This window comes from Quercus suber, unplaced genomic scaffold (genome assembly GCF_002906115.3).
Source record: "Quercus suber isolate HL8 unplaced genomic scaffold, Cork oak 2.0 scaffold_45, whole genome shotgun sequence".
In the NCBI taxonomy this organism is placed as follows: Eukaryota; Viridiplantae; Streptophyta; class Magnoliopsida; order Fagales; family Fagaceae; genus Quercus; species Quercus suber.
In genome coordinates, this window is record NW_027069510.1 from 896506 (window position 1) to 918306 (window position 21801).

At 34.3% G+C, this 21801-nt stretch overlaps 2 protein-coding genes and 1 long non-coding RNA gene across 6 annotated transcripts in view; 1 reads left to right on the forward strand and 2 right to left on the reverse strand.

Annotated features, from left to right (window-relative positions):
• The window catches only part of LOC112039464 (DExH-box ATP-dependent RNA helicase DExH14), a 35605-nt gene extending 21086 nt beyond the window's left edge, over positions 1-14519 (forward strand). Inside the window, exons 25-39 of the mRNA XM_065771498.1 lie at positions 358-446; positions 831-942; positions 1468-1859; positions 1976-2247; positions 6734-7023; positions 7108-7251; positions 7532-7599; positions 7726-7891; positions 7966-8028; positions 8760-8855; positions 8988-9155; positions 12428-12598; positions 12808-12957; positions 13024-13155; positions 14043-14519. Of these exons, the coding sequence (XP_065627570.1) occupies positions 358-446; positions 831-942; positions 1468-1859; positions 1976-2247; positions 6734-7023; positions 7108-7251; positions 7532-7599; positions 7726-7891; positions 7966-8028; positions 8760-8855; positions 8988-9155; positions 12428-12598; positions 12808-12957; positions 13024-13155; positions 14043-14117 (2388 nt within the window). The 3' untranslated portion in view covers positions 14118-14519. The remainder of the gene's footprint in view (positions 1-357; positions 447-830; positions 943-1467; positions 1860-1975; positions 2248-6733; positions 7024-7107; positions 7252-7531; positions 7600-7725; positions 7892-7965; positions 8029-8759; positions 8856-8987; positions 9156-12427; positions 12599-12807; positions 12958-13023; positions 13156-14042) is intronic.
• Positions 4919-6179, reverse strand: LOC136066752 (uncharacterized). The gene is made up of 3 exons (XR_010628223.1): positions 6008-6179; positions 5719-5903; positions 4919-5627 (listed from the first exon to the last, which is right to left on the reverse strand). It is a non-coding gene; the product is annotated as an uncharacterized LOC136066752 (long non-coding RNA).
• A 2057-nt stretch (positions 14520-16576) lies between the features above and the next one.
• On the reverse strand, positions 16577-21549 carry LOC112039479 (protein CANDIDATE G-PROTEIN COUPLED RECEPTOR 2). Of its 4 annotated transcripts, none has more exons than XM_065771523.1 (6): positions 21061-21549; positions 20021-20212; positions 17465-17627; positions 17269-17377; positions 16894-16975; positions 16577-16773 (listed from the first exon to the last, which is right to left on the reverse strand). In XM_065771523.1, exons 1-6 carry the CDS (start codon positions 21343-21345, stop codon positions 16696-16698), a joined length of 909 nt encoding a protein of 302 aa, XP_065627595.1. In that variant the 5' UTR covers positions 21346-21549; the 3' UTR covers positions 16577-16695. The 4 variants fall into 4 exon arrangements, with proteins under 4 accessions (XP_065627595.1, XP_023928121.2, XP_065627596.1 ...); XM_024072353.2 differs by having other exon boundaries at positions 17275-17377; positions 21061-21546; XM_065771524.1 differs by having other exon boundaries at positions 20021-20215; positions 21061-21175.
• Positions 21550-21801: the final 252 nt, after the last annotated feature.

The window sequence follows — 21801 nt, forward strand, 5'->3', positions numbered from 1 at the left end:
ATGCTGGTTAGAGGTTTCAAACCTAGTACCTCTCAGTTTAAAGGAATAAATATTTTTCCTTTTCTTTCTTGTTTCATTAACCTACAAATTTATAATGTTATATTTAATTCTACAAATTTTTTCTTCATTTAGTCTATGGATGGTCATCTGTCCTGGGTCTTAGTGACAGTGGAAATCTTACTGAGTTTGTTTATTTGATTTCTTTTGTTTGGAATTCTATGGTTACAATTCTTTAGGCTATCTTTTTTTTTATATTGGTCATGAGGTGCTTCCAATGTAATAAAATCCTTTTCTTATCCAAAAAAGAAAAAAGAAAAAGGAAAGAGAAATCTCAATTATAAAACTAAATGTTTCCAGGTTATTGTTTCAAGGATGAGATATATATCCTCACAAACAGAGCGGGCAGTACGGTTTGTAGGCCTTTCAACAGCTTTAGCAAATGCAGGGTATGTTTATACATAATTTTATAGTTTCTTTGAATCTTCAGAATGCTCTTGCTTCTTTTCTGTTGGATCTCACTTCCATGCCTAGAATTATCATTATTATGTTTGTGTTTCATTTCTCAACTATTTGGCCTCAGCAGAGCATAAATATATATATATATATATTTTTGGCTTCCATTCCTGTCTATCTATAATAATATTTTGTGAAATAATTTTTTGATTAAGTTAATGTCATGAAATATTTTTTGTTAATTTTATATGTTAACAAAATGTTTGCACTACTACTTAAAAAAAATTTGTTTGAACATTGAATAACCAGAACAATGTCTGCAACCACTATGCTCAATACCTTTTACTTTATGATTTTCTCATGTTCTTTTAATTTAGTGATTTGGCTGATTGGTTGGGCGTTGGGGAAATCGGTATCTTCAATTTCAAGCCAAGTGTGAGGCCTGTACCTCTTGAAGTTCATATCCAGGTAGTTACTTCTTCTCAGACTGTCTGATATTTCTTGAGATGTTCTTCAATTATATTATGTATTCTATGATATATACTCCCTCTGTACTCAAAAGCATTTTCTGTGAAAGAGACACTTGTTTGGGGTTTTTTTTTTGGGGGGGGGGGGGGATATAAAATCTTGGCTAAGGTTTTGGCAAATCGTATGAGAATGGTTTTAGATCCATCGATTTCTGAAACTCAAAATAGCTTTGTGGGTGAGAGACAAATCCTTGATTCAGTTCTTATTGCAAATGAATGTGTTGATAGCCAAGTGAAGAGTCGGGTTCCTAGGGTCATATGTAAACTTGATGTTGAGAAAGCCTACGGTCATGTGAATTGGGAGGCTCTTCTAGATTTGTTGAATAGGATGGGCTTTGGGGTGAAATGGTATAAGTGGATTCGTACTTGTATATCCATAGTTCAGTTCTCTGTCTTGATTAAAGGGTCTCCAACGGATTTTTTTGGTAGCTCAAGGGGCTTAGGACAAGGGGATCCGCTATCCCCTATGCTGTTTTTTATTATGAAGGAGGTTTTTAGTAGGATGTTGAGAAGAGTGGAAGGAGCTGGCTTAATCCGTGGTTTTAAAGTTGAGGAAAGGAGGGGTGGTGGGGAATGTGTTTCACATCTATTGTTTGCAGATGACACTATTCTTTCTTGTGATGCAGACGTGGAGCAAATTCTTCATATTCAGTTGTTGTCACTTTGTTTTCAGGCTGTAACGGGTTTGAAAGTCAATGTGCAAAAGAGTGAAATGGTTCCAATAGGGGAGGTACATGATGTGCATGCCTTGGCTGAAATTTTGGGCTGCAAAGTTGGAACTTTACCCATGACTTATCTTGGCATACCACTAGGGGCTGCGCATAACTCTCCTTCAATTTGGAATCCTATCTTGGAAAAAATTGAGCAGAAATTGGCCGGGTGAAAGAAGTTGTATTTGTCTAGGGGGTAGATTGACATTACTTAAGAGCACATTATCTAGTCTTCCTACCTCTTTTTCTATCGCTATTCACCATTCCTACTTATGTGGCTAACAGAATTGAAAAACTGCAAAGGAATTTTCTATGGAGTGATAGTAAGACCCATTTGGTAGGATGTGATAAAGTTTGTGCACCCATAGCTAACGGTGGTTTAGGTATAAGGAAACTTACCACATTCAATAAGGCATTATTGGGGAAATGGTTGTGGCGGTTTGGGAAAGAGGAGAATCGGCTATGGAGGAGGGTGGTAGCTTCAAAGTTTGGGGACGAGTGGGGGGGATGGACTTCTAAGTTAGGTAGGGGAGTTCATGGGTGTGGTTTGTGGAGAGGTATTCGTATGGGCTGAGAGGATTTTTAGCAAAAACTTTCAGTTTGTTGTTGGGTTGGGGAATAGAGTGAGATTTTAGCAGGACGGATGGTATTGGAATTAACCTTTTCAAGTGGCTTTCCCGAGGCTGTATGGTATTGCTATTAACAAGGAGGCCTCTGTAGAAGCCTCTTTGTCAAGGCAAGGGGTGGAGGATAGAAGAATTTGAGATGTTCGTTTTATTCGGAAATTTAATGATTGGGAGATGGACGAAGGGCTGCATTTTCTTCGTATCTTGGGAGCCAATACTCCTTCAATGGATGTTGGAGGCCGGTTGAGATGGAAGTTGAAGCCTAATGAGGATTTTGACATCCAATCGTAGGATAACAAGTTGTGGGATTCTCCTTCAGTTGTCTTTCCTTGGAAAGGTATATGGAGAGTTAAGGTCCCTAGACGTGTTTCTTTCTTCGTTTGGTGTGTAGTTTGGAATAAGATCCTAACGGGTGATAACTTGAGATTGAGTGGCTTGGATTTTGTGGACTAGTGCATTATGTGTCGACATTGTGGGGAGACAGTGGACCGCTTACTCCTTCATTGTGAGATAGCTTATCGGTTATGGAGCTTTGTTTTTATAACTTTTAGAGTGTCGTGAGTCATACCTAGATCGATTCTAGAATTGTTTTTTGGCTGGTAGAACTGGTTGGGAAAGCATTCGTCTCAAATCTGGAATTTAGTTCTGTTGTGCATATTATGGTGTCTTTGGAAGGAACGGAATCGACAGACTTTTGAGGATTTGGATAGTTCTAGTGATCAAATGCTTGCTTCTTTTAGTAGAACTTTTTTTGATTAGTCTCGGGCTTGGGGACTCACAACTAGTGATTCTCTCCCTTCTTTTCTTAGCTCTCTTTTTCTTTGTAATTAATCTGTTGTTTGGTTTTCTATTATGTATTTTCTCTGTTTTCTTTTTTCTCTTCTTGTAATTTTCTGATTTGCCCTATGCTTTTCTTGCATAGAGTAGCCTTCCGTATATATATCATTCTTACTTATCCAAAAAAAAAAAAAAAAAAAACACTGTAGAAGTTATAAACTGAAGTTACCTAGAAATTCCTCTCCACCTCCCTAGAAATGGAATGCACTCTCTCTCTCTCTCTCTCTCTCTCTCTCTCTCTCTCTCTCTCTGTACAGAAGTAATAGATTCTGTACCTAGAAAACACACTATTCCAGCTGACACAATTGGTGGTGGTCAATCTCTCTCTCTCTCTCTCTCTCACTCACTCAAGGGCAATAACTAATTCCTCAGGCCAAGTTTTTTTTTTAATTTCTTACCTCGAAGTAGGTTCCAAATTCAATCAACACTATTAATTTATTTATTTTCGCCTATTCTATAGTCCAAGTGCAAGTGGGCATTTTATTATAATACAATATTTAACTGGAATAAAGTGAAATATTTTAATAAAAGTCTACTACTAGTGTCATTTAGAGTTAAAGTCATTCTTTTACTCCATGGATATCACAATGGTGAGTAGTATAATATTACATTTAATTGGAATAAAGTTTACCACAATAGTTTCTAAGTTGTATTACTGAAGTTATAAACTGAAGTATGACGTGTCAAAGCATCATGTCCCCAACCCCCCCCCCCCCCAAAAAAAAAACCCNAAATGTTGCAACATCTTTCAAGTGGTACTTAATCCGTGACAGAAAAGCTTCTTCTTTTTTTTTCCTCAAAATTATTTTAAACTCCTGAAATCTGAAATGCTCACTCTCTTCCTCACACAAACTGAAACATGATTCTATATTGCAACATCTATCCATGACAGAAACTTTTTTTTTTCCTTAAAATTTCTTGTAAACTCATGAAATGTCAAACTCCTTGTCTCACCTTTAACATATCCTAAAAAACATTGCTAAATAATATACACAAGTTTCTGTAAAGATTATAGATATGTGTATAAAACTACACCATAGTTCTCAAAAACAAAGTCCAAGCTCCTCTCCAAATGATAAAAATATGGTTGATCAATTATCAATAAGGATTCGTCCCTGCTGAAATCTGTAAGTTCAACTAACTATAAGGCAGCTCCCTTTCCAGATGCTTTACAAATTACATGAGCTGCAAGTATAAAATGTATATTCTTTCCAGATCATATTAGGTTCATGAATCCTGACACCAACTTTTAGTAAAACAAAGTTTGTTGGGTTCACTCCTAGATCAGCTGTTCTTGATTCAAATTGTCATAACATGAGTGCGACACAATTTCACTTGAAATAGCTCAGGATTTTAATAAGTTAAGCAAAACAACACTAGGTAAAAATAAAATGCTAACTCAAAAAATTCCAAATTTCATTGTGTGGAAATATATGAAAACACTAGCTAGAGATAAAATTGCACATATAATTGCAATCTTGTTATATGGAAGATGGAATTTTGTTTTAAGTGAAAAATTATGTCCCAATGGCTTGGGGGCAGATCAGTATCCCTGTACTTATCTCAAATCTTCATACAAATGACCGACTTAATACAACCTAAGAATACCACAAGTACAATATATCTCATGAAGGAGACAAAGTAGAACACTTGGAATCAAGTATGAATACCTTTCACCTACAATGAAATATGATTTCTGCAGAATTTCAGGTGACAAAATGATAAAATACCTTGAAGAAAATTTTTGAAATCTTTTTTCTCTTTTTTTTTTTTTTGATAAGTAACAGAAAATATATATTAAAGAAGAACACAGCCCCGTACATAGGAAATGTACTAGACAGGCAAAAACATCAAGAAACCAAATTACAATGATCAAACAAAACAGGAAGAGAAAGACAAGAAAAAGATAGTATAACTAAACACCACTCGAGAAGAGTAAAAAAGAAAAAAGACTTAAACTCAAGAATGGACCGTTCGTGACCCTTAAAGCTTCTGGCATAACCCTCAACAAAGTGCACCAAAGCTTTCAGTTAAAACATCATTTGGATTTTCTTCAAAAATTCAATAATAATTTACAGATGAAATTTGAATGGTCTAGAAGTTCAAATGAAATTTTCGAAATCAAGTGTAATGTGTATAACATCCAAAATCTATCAAAATCAGTTAAGAAAGGCTTACAAAACAAGTGCACTTGATTTGAGGAGTATTTTTGAGCCAATTAGTAGGTGCTTGGACTGTTTCATGAAGACTAAAGTGACTTAATTTGTCACCAGAAGACCAGATACATAGACCAATCTCTTGGATATTTATCTCAAAAGAACTTTGTCACTTTTTAATGCTTGCAATTTTCCTTTGCATGTAAAAGTGTGAAAAAGAACTTCATGACACCATATTTAATTTTTGTTCACCTTGATAATGACCAGATGTGCTGGAAGGTTCACACCCCACGCCAATGTGCTGGTACAAACCAATACCTATAATTGTATGGTGTAATTCATTAGTATAAAAAGTTGAAACAATTTTTTTTCCTAATTAGGAAATAAATGAAAGACTATAGAGTAGTGCCTGGATCTTGTTGTTTGCAAAAAGTTCCTCTGCCAGAGATCTATCCTTGTCATTCAAACCAGCATGGTGCAACCCAATGCCAAATTGTAATGTGTGCCTCAGGTTTTGATCAGTGACCTGAGATAGAACCATTTGAAATGCTTCTTCTGGCATATTAAGAAACTGCCTTGGATGCTCATCTGAAGCTGCAAACTTCCATTACCAAAAAAAAAAAAAAAAAAAAAAACAGAGCAATTTAACGGCACTGGAAATTAAACAATTCATATTCAAGGTATGAAATGGATCACACCTGAATGAGGTCCAGAGCAGTAAGCCTTGTTTGGCGACGAGATGAAACAAATATAAGAACTGGTTTTGTAGGTGAATGGGTGCATATTGCAGCATATGTGGGTTTATTCATGCTATTCATCCTTGGGCAGTAAAACTTTCCAGGATAACCCTGTTCATAGAAACTGACATCAGAATTGAAATATGCAAGTATATAAGGCCTCAATCAACCTTCACATCAACCAGAAGAAGTAATCATGAACAGGGGATTTGTTACTATCTCATTTACCATCCACTAAGAATATCATTGTAGTTTGAACAAATAAAGATTTATAAATCCAGAGCAAAAGATTCCAAATTTTGTAATAGTAGTTAGTTATACATGAAACAATTTTCAGAAATCTTGCGATGGTTAGACATGACAAAAAAGAAGAGAATAAAACCTTGTCTAGACCTCAAACAAATCTTCTTACAAAGTAAATTGTCAATGGTGGCAATGATCAGGTAAAAATGTGGATCACTTTCTATACTACACTTCAACAACTATTGGTACTTACATGGCTTGAATGTTTTAGGGGGTGCCCAGGGGTTTTGGGGGGGGGGGGGTGTTGCTAAATAAAGGCAAGGGGATCAAACCCTGGATCTTGATGACCACACGGGTAGGAGTGCCACTTTTCCAATGAAGTTTGTAAACAAAATTATTTCATATGATATAAGTAGTACAGATTTATCACTGGTCAATCATAAGATCATGAGTCTTATGCTAGGCAAGAAAGTACTGCCTTCAAATTCATGCTATTCTGGCAGCTCACAATACTCTCTTTCCATTGTGAGATCCTTTTTTTCTCCATATTGTTAAGAAAACCTGTGTTTCTGTTGCAGGGAACAGAATATTATGATGGAAAAGCAAAGAGATATGTTGATTTTCCAATCACAGATATCTTGCAAATGATGGGTCGGGCTGGCCGCCCACAATTTGATCAACATGGGAAAGCAGTCATTCTTGTTCATGAACCCAAAAAGAGCTTCTATAAAAAGGTTAAACTCAAAATGGTAACTGTATATGCTTTCAATGGTCCTTTGTTTGGGAATCTAGAGTAAGTTTGATGTTTTTGCATGCAGTTTTTGTATGAACCATTTCCGGTTGAGAGTAGTCTCAGAGAGCGGTTGCATGATCACATCAATGCAGAGATAGTTTCCAGCACAATTTGCCATAAGGAGGATGCAGTGCATTACCTTACCTGGACTTATTTATTCCGTAGACTGGTATTGTTTTGGTGATTACAGAAACAAATATTTGGTTGCTAGACTGGAATTTGTAATACAAGTTATTTTAAACACTCTTGAATGTTTGGAAGATGCAATATACCTATCAGATCTAATCCTCCCCCGTTCTTCCTCTTCAAGTGCTAGATTTGAAGATCATGAAAACCTTTTTTCAGAGAAAGGATTCACAACATGATTTATCAAATATGGAAAAAAGATTAAGATAATATTGTGCACATCAATGCTTATGATTTTTTATTTTCATGTTTTATTTTTACAGACGGTTAATCCTGCTTACTACGGCTTGGAGAGTACAGATTCTGAAATTATAAGTTCTTATTTATCTCGGTAGTAATTCTAAGTTCTTATTTATATCAGTAGTAATTTATTAGCCAGACCTTATGGAATTTTGTTGGGATGTGCCATCTTATCTGTGATAGTGCTAAGTTGGGTAACTCTTTTATCTTTTTGCAGGTTAGTGCAAAATACATTTGAGGATCTGGAAGACAGTGGATGCATCAAGATGAGTGACGACATTGTGGAGCCTATGATGTTGGGCTCAATAGCTTCTCAGTATTACCTCAGCTACATGACTGTTTCTATGTTTGGTTCAAATATTGGTCCAGACACGTCGCTTGAAGTAAGTTGTAGTTATATTGGTTTCATTTTTACTATTATTTTAATCATGAATCTTACAAAAATTCTTCATTGTAGGTGTTTCTGCATATTCTTTCTGCTGCTTCTGAGTACAATGAACTTCCTGTGCGGCATAATGAGGTATTTCTGATTATGTGTAGCCCATACTTGTATCCTGACTATCTTTATATTCTAATCGAGTGTGACAAGTTTGAAAGGAATAAATTATATATAATATATCTGAGACTTTGCCCATATTATTTGGAAATGAACTTACGTGTTGGTTTACTGAATTCTGAGAAATGTCTTTCTTGTCAAGCTGAATAGCACTTGATACTTTGTTCAGCGGGCAGCTAATTAAAACTTGGAAGAAAAAGAAAGGACCTCAAAATTATATTCATACTTATTTTCATTCCTGTTGTCAGTTCTATATCTACCCTTGAGATATTTTCTTTATGACATGTAAAATTATTATGCTGATTATTTTTCTACAGTTCAGGCCTAAAAAAGGTCAATGTAATTTTTTGTTGATTATTATTGTTCTGAAACAGTTTGTTCATCATAAGCTCATTCTTTTTAAATTCCAATGAGCTCTAGCTCAAATGACAATTCCTCCTCCCTTAATAATGGGATGGAGAGTAAGGTTGTGGTTTCAAGACTCACATAGTGCGTATGTAATTTACTGATAAACAAAATCTCATTCTTTTAAATTATTCATGAATTTTTGCTATTGTTTCTTCAATTTCTGACACATGCACACTGAATTCTAACATTCATGCCATCCATTGCTTGCATGGCCTCATCTTAGTTGATATTTTACAAGACATATTTGAATTTTGTATGTATATCTGTTTCGTCTCTACCCTTCATAGGAAAATTACAATGAAGCATTGTCTGAAAGAGTTCGATATATGGTGGATAAGAATCGCCTTGATGATCCACATGTCAAAGCAAATCTGCTATTTCAGGTTGAAGCTGCTTTTGACATCAATTTTAGCATGTCTTTTTTTTTTTGTCTTCTCTATCCTTCTATCTTTCTATTGAACTTTCCCTTTCCCTAATAGTTTTTCTACTTACCATACATATTTTTTGGGAGACAGGCACATTTTTCTCAGTTAGAATTACCAATCAGCGACTATGTCACAGATTTAAAGTCAGTGTTGGATCAAAGTATACGTATCATCCAGGCCATGATAGATATATGTGCAAACAGTGGATGGCTATCAAGCTCAATTACTTGCATGCGTCTTTTACAAATGATCATGCAGGTATCCTCTGTACCAATCATGATGAAGCTATGGAAGATTAATTTGTTACTTTTTGCAAATTTGTCTATTCAATTTGGGTTAAAACAAATTTGTCTATTTTGCAAATTTGTCTATTCAATTTTAAAGGTCTAATTATATGTGTCTTAGGGTTAAAACAGTTTTTAATTTGGGTTTTTATTTAACAAGTTGTGGTCAATTTTATATTCAGGGGCTAATTTGAATTTTTGAGATCCCTGTGAATTAAGGTTTTTTGATAATTTATTTGAGTCTAAAATTGGGGGAAGGCAGCCTACTAATCACCTCTCCTAGAGCCCCCTAGAATTGGGAGTTTTGTGCACTAGGTATGGCTTTTATTTGAGTCTAGAATTTTCTAGGAAATCCTAATTATTTCATGTTTTCTTTTCTTTGAGTTCATTTCAGTCTTTTATTAGTTATTTCTTCAAGGACAAGGTTTCTCTCCAAACTAGTTTGGAGAGAAACCCTTCAAATTCCTATATCTTTTTATGCATAATTTTGTTCCACAAAAACTTGAAATTTAAATATTTAATTGATGACATAGTTATTGATCTTTGATCTTCTTGAAATTTTGTAAGCATGAAGAATATAATAAAAATATGCAATCCAAAAGTTAGATTTTCAAATTCACATCCAGTAAAAAAATATAGGAGGAGTTTGAGTTTGCATATTAATGTTCCATGTACTTGATGATTAAATGGAATTGATCAATAAAAATAATGAGTGTTTAGTATTGAGACATGTTCCCCTTGTTAGTCTTCTTCCCTTTTTTCTCTCTTTGTTTTTCCTTTTCTTCCCCGTGGTACCGTTTGTACAGGCCTTGAACTCTAAATTTATCTATCTTTCTTTCTTCTTCCCTACAGCCCCAACTAAAGTCTTTCCTTTTACTAATAAACCCTAAAACGTCATATACTTTCTCTATCAAATAGTCATAAAAAACTTGTCAACCCTAGCTAATTTTGAACCCTAACCTTTTCTTGTACAACTCCTTAAACCCTTGATCCACTATAGGTATCTTGGAAAAGCCAAGAGTAAGTAAGATATTGATGTTATTGCTATGGATCAATTCAAGAAGGGTTTAAGTTCAAAAGTCTTCCAAACCGCGCACACTAGGTGTGATGGTCACTCCACAAGTATAAAGTTTTTGTGAGATGTGGGGCAAGGGCTGAGGTTCAAGTCTCCAGAAGGGAGCTTTATACAAATATACACTTAGATTACGTTAGAGTAGAATTTCTATCTTTTTGACACGCGTGTTCACACCTATAACACACAGGTTCGACCCATAGTAAAAGCATTTTTACTAATCAAAAAAAAATGTTGAAAAGTTTTCCAAGCATTGATTTTATCATTTCAATTTCAAACGAATTTAATGATTAATGATGTGTTGCGGAAGAAAAATTCATTATCCTTAGTGCTTTGATTTGAAGGTGATTGAAGAGTTTGTGCAAATTTCAAATTCAAATGTTCTTGTATGTCAACACTTTAAACTTGACGTTGAGGCTCCAACCAAGGGAGAATGATACAATTATGGAAGATTAATTTGTTACTATGCAAATTTGTGCCCATTTGATACAATTTATTTTTCAGATTTTTGAAATAGGGTATTTAAAAAGGTTGTACCTAGGAAAAAAAAGAATGAGGCTTTAAAAATTTATACCTTTGAAAAATTGCGGTTTTCAAACCACTGAAGCAAACATGCCCTTAGTCTATTCAATATTTTTTTTATGTGATCCACATGTGAAGTAAAAGTCATGTGTTTTTAAATGTTCAGTTATATGCATCCCAGGATTACAACAAGAAGTTATGGTCAATTTTGTATTCAGGGGTAAAACTGTAATTTCGTCACTTCCTATTAATTAAGGTTTTGTATGACATATTGGTATTTCATTTGTCTAATTTCAAGGAGATCCTAGGTATCTTATGTTTTATTTTCTTTAAGTCCATGTCAATCTTTTATAGTTATTACTTTATTAGGTTTTAGTTTACTAGTTAGGAGCTCTAATACTACTAGTACAAGAACGATTATATATATATATATATGTCCAATGTACTCGAAGAATAGATGAACTTGATTAATAAATATTTTGTTCATTTAGTATTGAGGCATGTTAATCTTATTGTTCTTTTACTCCTTTTTTATTTATATTCTCTTTCCTCCTCTTTCTTGTGGATACCCTTAAAACAGTGTACAATTTCCTTTTTCCTTATAACTCCAAGTCAAGCCCTTCCTCTTAACTATGGAAACCCTAAATTGTCCATAAAAACTTATCAAACCCTTGCCAATTTTGAACCCTAACCCTTTTTGTCAACAACTCCCTAAACCCTAGATCCACAAATCCTTCTAAATCAAAACCAACCACAAGCACAGACAAGGTTCATAATTTGTTCTCATTTAGCCACATATGACTATTTATAATGAATGATAAATTCAATAAACCTGTAGCGATCATGCAGTATTTCATATTAACATGATTATCTTCTTTGATGTTGCCAGCTAAATGGCTGAAGCCATGGTTGAACATTCTTAGATTTCATTACTTCCCGTCTCTTTACTGTGTTTTACATCTGGTGTTACTGTAATGAAAGCTCCTGTTTGCTGTATTTTTCTTCTTTTAATAATTATTTTCCCAAGTGAAATATTTCCTTAAAAGGCACAATCTTAGACAATAAACATTCCCACTGAAGTTGGGAGATTTAACCAAAGTCAGAATAGAATATGGGTCTTGATGCCAGCTGACCGAATGAAATAAGAAAAATGAGGCTTTCTCAAAAATGACCCTTGTTAGGTTCATATTTGTGGATTTGTTTGTTCTGGGTTCTGGTTAAGAGTTTGAAGGATTTGGGTTTTATGAGTTATATACTGAGTCTAAGAAATATGAGAGAACATAACTCATAGATTATCTTTTCTACAGCAATGAAATCCAATGGTAAATTACGTTTTTCGATAAATTATATTTCACCAGTAAGCAGAAGGCATAGGGAATCAGCCTTTAATAAAAACCTTGGGGGCTTCCTACCAATCACCTCTCCCAAACCCCCTTAGAAGTGGGAGTTTTGTGCATTATATATGACCTTTTTGTAAGCAAAAGGAATACTTGCACCTACTTGGTATGTGATTGGTGAATTTACCCTAATTGTTCTTAATTTAGTTATTAAATTGGATTTTAAAAAGATCTTGCTCTTTTGCTCAGTCTATTTGTTTTTATAAAAATATCACTTTCTCCCTCCGGACCTCTGATCTTTTCGATTGTTTTCAGGGTTTATGGTTTGATGAGGATTCCAATTTTTGGATGTTGCCATCCATGAATGTTGATCTTGCAAGTTCATTAAACAAAAGAGGAATTTCCAACGTGCAGCAACTGTTGGATCTTCCAAAGGCTACTTTCCAGACTGTGGTTGGAAATTCTCCTGCTTCAAGATTGAATCAGGTGTGGAGTGCCCCTCTAAAGTGGTTTAATTTTTTAATGCTTCTAACAACTTTTGTCTTTGCAACTACATGCCCACGTGGAGGGTGGTGACAATATGAGGCATCAGTTGTCTGATTATTTAGAAATACAGCTGCTATTTTGTATTCTTAGCTGGCAAGAATGTCAAATGATTTCAGTAGTTGTTAATCTTCTATATTTTGTTTTACCAGGATTTGCAGCATTTTCCTATTGTTCAAGTGAGATTAAAACTTCAGAAAAGGGACACTGATGGTGCAAAATCCCCTACTCTAACCATCAGATTGGAGAAGATCAATTTCAAACGGAACAAATCAAGAGCTTTTACCCCCCGGTTTCCCAAGGTAAAATTTCACCCCATTATATATTAGCAGTCAGTTGCACCAACTAAGCCTGGATTGTTTTTACAGGTTAAAGTTGAAGCATGGTGGTTGGTTCTTGGTAACACCTCCACCTCTGACTTATATGCTCTGAAAAGGATTTCTTTCTCTGATCGCTTAGTCACCCACATGGAGTTACCATCAACCCTGGGCAGTCTCCAGGTCAAATTTAATTCCCTCTTTCTATTTCAGTCCTGCAGCCCCCTCTATTTTCTTCTTATTCTAAATGTTCTTTTACATGTTAAAAGGTTTTTAATAGTTAGGGATGGAAACAAGTTAGGTTTGGGATGGGAAAGCCCTCCCAAAACACCAAAAACAATTAAAATATTCAATTGAGAAACCTGTTCCCATTTCAACCCAATTAATTATTCAATCGAAAAACCTGTCCCAATCCAATCAGGTTTAGGATTTGCCCCATCTAATTCCATAACACCCAAAACCTGACTCACCAGACCATAAATTTAGTCTGCCAATCAATAATACATAAAAAGGGGCAGGCAAAAGAAAGTGTGAGATGACAAAAACATCCATCCGAAGGTCTTTACTACTTGTCAACAATCAAAATGATTTCATTGTATTAAAGGAAGCTTAGCATCATAGACTAGTTGATATGGCTTTACAGACTAGTCATCTATTTCCTCTATTTGGATGTTTTAAAATGTTAAGAGGGAGAAGAGGAGATTAGATGTTGTTTTCTTTTGTTTGGTTGTAGTATGGGAAGAAGAGAAAATGATGTAGTATCATATAAAGGGCAAAACTTCAGTACTGTATATTAGGTCCCTATCTAAATTCAGATTCATGTTCACATTGACTAATACATCACAAATAGCATTATCTTTTCCCAAGGAGGATTAAATTCAATCAAGTTATATGAATTATGTCTCTCTTTTTTTTTAATAATTTTAAATTCAAACATATTTATCATAAAAAGGGGATTTTTTTTTTAATCAAAAATCTATTTGTAAATAAATAAAACAGTATTTATTTAAGTTACTTCGTCAAAAAAATAAAAAGGAGTAATACTTGGATATTGTATTTTTTTTTTTCAGGGTATGAAATTGATTTTAGTTTCAGATTGTTATCTTGGTTTTGAACAAGAATACTCCCTCGAAGATCTTCATTGAATGTTAGCAAATAGAGGGAATGTGGATGTTTTAAAACCACCACATTTGCTGCCCCAGAGCTGGAACTGGGGCGAAGCTTTGTGAAATAAATTATTTCATGTTCTTCCCAGCACCAGGGGTGGCTTGCTGATTGAACATCAAAGGGGGTTATGGAGTGTCAGCTCATCTTGACAAATAAATATATATAAATATATATATATATATATATTCGAGATAACTTCACCTGTATATGATGAATATATATATATATATATATACACACATAGTTTTTGATTCATTTTATTATTGTGACGAATGTGCTGTCAGCCTTAAAATCGTTATTATAGGTATCAGCAATAGTATTTGAGAGTACATATTTGGAATTTATTAATACTAGCTTGTAGCATGTGCATTTTACGGATTTTTTGAAATACCTTTATATGGAAGTTTTAAGTTGGAAATAGTAACAATAAATAATTTGCTTTATAAACAACATTTTCAATCCACATTTCTTCAAAATTTAGCTGAAGATAATGTACACACATATGTTGATGGAATCTCTCATATGCGACCAAGAAGAGAACTACTATTTTCATGATTATTAGTTGTATATATAATATATGTAGCAAAATCTATAAGTTAACATAGCCATATGTCTATAATATGATATCCGTAACTTGTAATCTTAATAAAAAAAGTTTAAATATCCATGTAATATCTATAAGCATAGTTTGATTGTTAATGATGTGATAATAGCATGATGTGAAAATGTATTTATAGAAAAGAATAGGCTGGGCTTAAAATTGGAACAAGTTCTAATTGTTCAAATTATATTGTGATAAGATATTATGATCAGCTAACCTTATTTGGCTTCTTAAGCATTTACATTTGAAATACTAAAAAATTTAGCTTTTAGTAATTCAAAAACTTACTTTATCTATTTTAATACGAAAGATGCTACGTTTACAATAATTTTACAATATTTTTACAACAAATCATAGGTGGTTAGTTATTATTGGTTCAAATTTGAAACTAATAATAAGATTACTTTTTTGCCCCAACAATAATAACCAGTAACAACCTGTCACTTAGGATTTGTTGTAAAATTGTTGTAAAAATGTTGTAGACATAGGATTTCTCTTTTAATATCTCACTTAACAATATACTTTATATCTCATTTCCTATTTTAATTTCAACTCATTAAAATAATATAAAATAATTTCAAAATTTTCTTTTTTTTTTTTTTTTTTTTTTTTTTAACCACCACAATATCACAGCCACACCAACACCTTCCACAAGTCTCCCACATTTTTGCACGGCCTGGCAGAGATCTCTCTGCCTCTTCCACATTTTCCCATTCTTTCATCACATTCTCCTCCAGTGACATCACACAAGAAACCCAAAAAAATCACCCACAAATCCACTGCAATACTCGAAAATATGCCAGCCATGAAACCTCAAAATCACTTTGAAAACCCAGAAAAATTTCCAGAAAAATACAATTCCCATACATCTTTTTATTTTCAACCCCAAGCTTAAAGTCAAAACTCCTCTACAAACTCATACCCACCGCAACACATGGCACTCAAAACCCACTAGCACACCAAACGCATCCCAAGACCACCACACCTCAAATCTTAGCATGAACCACCGCTCGTAACCAAGACCACCACACCAAATTCAACCCATGGCCCATGAGGTGAACCACCAACTCAACCACCGCAAGCCAATCAACACCCACCACAATTGCAACAACCCACAACAAAATCGTAACCAAAGAACCCAACCACCACAACTCAATCAAACCAACCCACCACCATAACCCGATATGAGAGAGAGAGAGAGAGAGAGAGAGAGTTGAAATAAAAAAGAATTAGTCAAAATTAGCAACTTGTTACGATGAGCTGCTACTAATAGCCGTTCATAGTAGCATGTAGTCATTTTTTTAGATTTAGCAGTTCCAATATAATATGTTTTTTGGTGTTTGGCGTTCTAAAATAGTATTTTAACTATTTTAGCAGACCCTATTTGAATGCTCTAGAGAGTAACTATTCATTGCCAAAATCTATAAACAAACTCAGCTTTATTAAATGATATGATGAGAACATCTGTTAACCATATCGGAAAACCTAAATTATTTGAAATTTATATATGAGCTTAACGTTAAATTCCTATCTAGAATTTTTCTGTTGGTAAATTTCATAGGCAGCTGATGAGTCTAGAACCAGAACCCAAGACCTCATCTGCCCCCTATAATTTATATCATGCAAGTTTTGAGACAAGCGTAATAAAAATTTTCCAAAAATAAAATAGATTTATCCCACCATTTTTATCGGCTCCGTTAATGCGACTTTTATCGTGGTTATCATCCACATAAATTATGATGCAAGAGTCTTGCAACTTTCATAACATTTCATCACCAAGTTTCATTCATAATGATAATGAATTGACTGATTGAATAATTTTTTAAGGGATGCAACTAATAAACCTTTCCTCTTCATTTTATCAACAGAATCCAACAGTGTGACTTTCTTTAAAACAATTTACACAGTATACAACAAAGGCTGTAGTCCCATTTACAAATTGTTCTTGGACAGGACTAATCCCAATCTGCATCGAAGAATCCAGCATCTTTCATCTCAGAGTAATATGCATTTTCCAAAAGAAAATCGTCCTCCTGTAAAAAAAGAAAAAAAAAAAAGAAAAAAGGTTGTGTAATTAATACCTTCATGACACACCAAAAAAAAAAAAAAGCTAGAAAAGTTTGTATAACCACGATATGTGGTGGAAGGATCACCTGGAAAAAATCAGCTAGAAAAGTTACATACAGAAGAGGAAGATAGAGTGAGTGATAGCAGGTAACTGTGAGATTGTACAACCTGCAGTGGAAGTGTAATAGATGAGGGGGAAGAAAAATCAAGTGCCAAATTAAAGTATGGGAAATGTTAATCAATGCTCTAAGGACATTTGTTTAAGAACTATTTTTAGAAACATTTTATGAGAAAATGATAAAACAATTAATTTTTCTGTCAACTCTTATATTTCCCATGAAAGTGGTTGTAAAACTTTTCTAATATGGTTTATTAACAATTGCCCTAAGAGCACCGGTTAAGTATAATAGATGAAAGTACTAGCACAATTTTAATTTCATTTTAAGAAAATTGAAATTTACAGGTACCAAATTCCAAAGCCGGCCCCAAGCCCAGCAAGCCCACAAGCAAATAATGCTACAGCATTAATGACAAACATTATGACAATGTAGTTGTAGAATCCTGGTCTGGCTGCAGAAGATAAAAGAGAGAAGTGCATGTTAAATAAGATTAAATCCTGCAAGAAAATGATGATAACAGAATCAGAAATGTACTCACGGGGCAGCCTGGCTCTCCATTTTGAGAAATGCACAAACAATATGAAGCCATAAACTGCAGTCAGCAATAGTTTGTGGATTATCCACAAACTCCACTTCAGCTTATTAGTGATTCCAACACCATCAATGAACAGCGGGACCCCAAACCCAAATACATAAATTACCTGAAAATTAAGTGTTAAAGAATATGAACAAGCTGATGGTCACAACACTAGTTGTACAAGTAAATATACGAAGTGGAGACTACTCCTCACTTCCTTACGTAGCCAGACCAAAAAACAAAAACAAAAACGAGACCAATTAATATTATATCCAGCTATACAGACAAGTGCATGCAGATGTTGGATAGAAATTTGCCACTCACATGTCTACCAAAAAATGAGACCAAATATATCCAGTTATACATCATACATGCACATGTAGGACAGAAATTTGCTACTCACTTGTCTACCAAAACCAACTTCAGAATAATTCCAGGAAAAAAAATGTAGATTCAAGCCAACTACCAAATCATAAGAAATTTTTTTTTTGTTTACATGTAAAAATCTACCAAATCTACGGGACAGATAGTTGCCACTCACTTGTCTACTGAAAATGAGACCAATTTATATCCAGCCATACAGAACACATACATGCACATGTAGGAGATAAATTTGCCACTCACTTGTCCGCCAAAACCAACTTCAGAATAATTCCAGGAAACAAAAAATAATAATAATCGCTACAACTACCAGATCATAAGAACCTTTTTTTTTTTTTTAAAAAAAGTAAAAATCTACCAGATGTGTGGGACAGAAATTTGCCACTCACTTGTCTACCGAAAATGAGACCAATTATATCCAGCTATATAATTTGATACACACTTGTCTACCAAATCCAACTTCAGAATAATTCCAGAAAAGAAAAGAAAAAAAATAGTAGCTTCAACTACCAAAATATAAGAACTTTTTTTTATTTTATTATCATTGATAAGTAAAAATCTACCAAACCATAAAGACCTAGGAAACTGCAATTAATAATCTCACCAAATATGACAACGAGTTATCATCGTTGGAACTATTAATGACCTAGGCTGCTTCTAACAAGCATAAAACAGGTGACAAATATAACAATTGAACAGCCTGCTTCGAGCAATGGGATCTCCTCTTGCAATCAGTGAATAATATGACTCAATGCCTGCGTTTGGATAGCAAGTTTTGCTACTCAAAGTAAAGTTGCGTTTTACCCTTTTTTTTTTTTTTTTGCCGCACTTCGTTGACTTTGGGGGGACAAAATTTACCGTGCATGAACAGTGCGTGCACTGTTTATGCACTGTTCACGCACTATTCATGCAATATTTAATATTAAAAGTGGGTCTCACAACACTATTCACACATTTAAAAATTATTTTGCTACAGTGTTTTCAGCAACCATCAGTTTTTATCAACTTTCAGCAACAATAAGTACTATCCAAACGGACCCATTGAATGTATCACTGAATGAACAAAAGGCATGCCAGAGGTAGGAAAGAACCCTGAGATCCTACTCTCAGAATCTTCATTGAAGATGGACTGTGAGCAAACTTGGTAGAATTTACAATATGAGCAAATATGCATGTACATTCTGTGAATAAGTATAACTAAACCCCAGGATATGTAAATTAAATCAACCACTTCCCACTGTATCAGTTTGTGCCAGTGCAATGCCAGCACCACATCTGAAATTATAATGTATTCATTACAATTTTGTTATTGCACAATCCACGTCCAACAGGAGTACAGCTGTGCCCAAGCTCTTGTAGTAACAATCACACTAAGTTATTCAAAAAAGTCACAATCACACTAAGTTATTCAAAAAAGTCACTCTCTCTCTCTCTCTCTCTCTCTCTCTCTCTCTCTCTCTCTCTCTCTCTCTCTAACATACAGCAATTTGCATTTAATCACACTAAGTTATTCAAAAAAGTCACTCTCTCTCTCTCTCTCTCTCTCTCTCTCTCTCTCTCTCTCTCTCTCTCTCTCTAACATACAGCAATTTGCATTTACATCATACTAGTACAAAGCCATGAGTTGCACAGAGAGGTCTAAAATAGATTCCACTAATATCCCCCAAAAAATCTTAAAATGTAAGCAATAACTTGCTTAAGCTCTCCGATTTTTATTGCTAGAGAGAGTATCTAATGGGAAAATAGACGCTGACCCAAAATCACTCTTGAACTCTTGCATTCTTTTTCAGTAATAAACTTTTAAGCACTTTTATGTAAGAATAATGTAATATGCCAAAAGGGCAACTTGGTCAGCTTAAAGATTTGTCTAGATAGGCCCTGTTTAGCATTCACTATTTCAATAAAATAACAGTAAGAGAATCAAATAACAGAAACTGTAATCATTGAGATAAGAGACAATGTTTACAGACCAATCGCACAGACTATTACCATAAAAATGATCACTCATAAGCAGAAGGTATGATAAGAAGACGGAAAAATAAACCCTCAACATAGGACCTAAATGGGCCTCAGTGACAAAACTAAAAACACAACCACCCAAAAAAAGTGCCTCTTAGAGCAAAAGCCAAATATTACCTTAAGAAGCATATCCACACCTACAATGATCCCCGATACCATGAAATTATGTGCTAAAGCATCCAACCCACTTGTGTAATCTTCCTGGAGTAAGAAAGCCAACAAGCTAATCTCCAAACAAAGCATTCCGGATGTCGTGAACAATGACAGTAGATTCCACGCCACCTCCTTCCCCAGCGAGCATTGCCATGTCTACTTCATCACAATCAAATCTTAACCATTCAAAAATCAGCAAAAAAAAAAAAAAAAAAAACTGCCAGTCAAATACAATGAATGACAATCTCTTTAACTATCTAGTTTCTACATACTTTTCATTCTGCAATATTACAACCTAGCACTCTCCACCACTAGAACTACAACACCACCCAAGCCTTAGTCCCCAAAATTTGGGGTCAACTATGGATTCTCACCACTAGAAAAACTATAATGATGAATATTATAATCAGAGTTATTATTATTCATTAAGGTTGAGCCAGTATAATGTTTCATTAGGAACAAAATGCAACCTCACCAAAACCCTTACACATGCTGTGTCGAACAAACAATCGGGATTTAGTTATAAAAATCATCACATGCGTGTCCATTTCCCACCAGCTTTTTTCCTTTAGCTTTTAGCTTATAGCTTATTTTGTTTATATACAAAATTATAAAACCTCACTTTTTCTCACTTTTTCAAAGTACAAGTATACTTTTAACCCATTTTCAGCAAAAAGAATCCAATTAAGCTGATGCAAAATGGACACACATCTTATTTTGAACTGAAACAGTAAATTCTTTTTACTACTGCTATTATATTAACTGCATTTTTTTTTTTTTGCTAGATTTATTAACTGAATTCCATGCCTCTTATCCATACCATTGATTTGAATGAAAGTTAAACATACAAATTGATAACAACTGAATTGTCATATTAAGGGTCCATTTGGTTAGGCATTCTGGGACAATTGATAATATATTAACAATTACCAAAAAATTTAATTAAAAAAATTAAATTAAATTAAATAAATTTTTTTTTTTTAGAAAGAAAGTAAATAGGGGACCTGAAGAGAGGACCAAGTGAGGTTGAGTAAGGTAGCGAACCAGAGAAGGGCATAATAGGAAATTAAAATGTACGAGCCTCGATTGTACAGTTTCTTCAGGTTCTTCTTCGCGTGGATCGATAGGTACCCTATGAACATCACTGACGCCACCACCAATACCACGTCGAACCATACTCCGTGGCATCCCGGTGAACCATCGTGGCCGTCGGCGTTGGCCGGAATGAGCAGTGGCTGGAGAGATAAGGGAGGAGACTCGGGGTTGATTTGGAGGCTCGTCGTCGACATTTTTCCGGTCTTTGTTTGGTCGGTGGGGGTTATGGAAACCCTAATTTTGGACTGTTGGGCATTGTTTGGTTGGTGAGAAAATAAGAGAGAAAGGAGAAGAAAATTAAAAAAAAAAAAAAAAAGTTTTCTTAAGAGATTGCGATGAAATGAAAAGTTTGCGAGTCGTTGGAATTGGAAGAGTGGAATTTCGATGAACTTGCAGAGAGCAGAAGTAACTGGTTGACACGACGCCGTATTATTTTAAATTACATTTTTTTCCCAACTTATGACAACTAATAAAACTCAATTGGTTGAGACTTGTTAACTAATATTTTCATAATATTTTTACAATAAATATATTAAGTAGTAAATTGTTATTGATTGTTATATACAGACAAATAAGTGATTTTAGTAATGGGTTAAAATTAGAATAATAACAACTTACCACTTATAATTTGTTATGAAAATGTTGTAAAA

Coding starts and splice junctions, on each gene's coding strand:
- LOC112039479 (XM_065771523.1), bottom strand. CDS start 21,345: ATGTCGACGACGAGCCTCCAAATCAACCCCGAGTCTCCTCCCTTATCT. Junction 17,378..17,464: donor ATGGAGAGCCAGGCTGCCCC/GTGAGTACATTT, acceptor TATCTTCTGCAG/CCAGACCAGGATTCTACAAC. Junction 16,774..16,893: donor TTCTAGCTGATTTTTTCCAG/GTGATCCTTCCA, acceptor CTTTTTTTACAG/GAGGACGATTTTCTTTTGGA.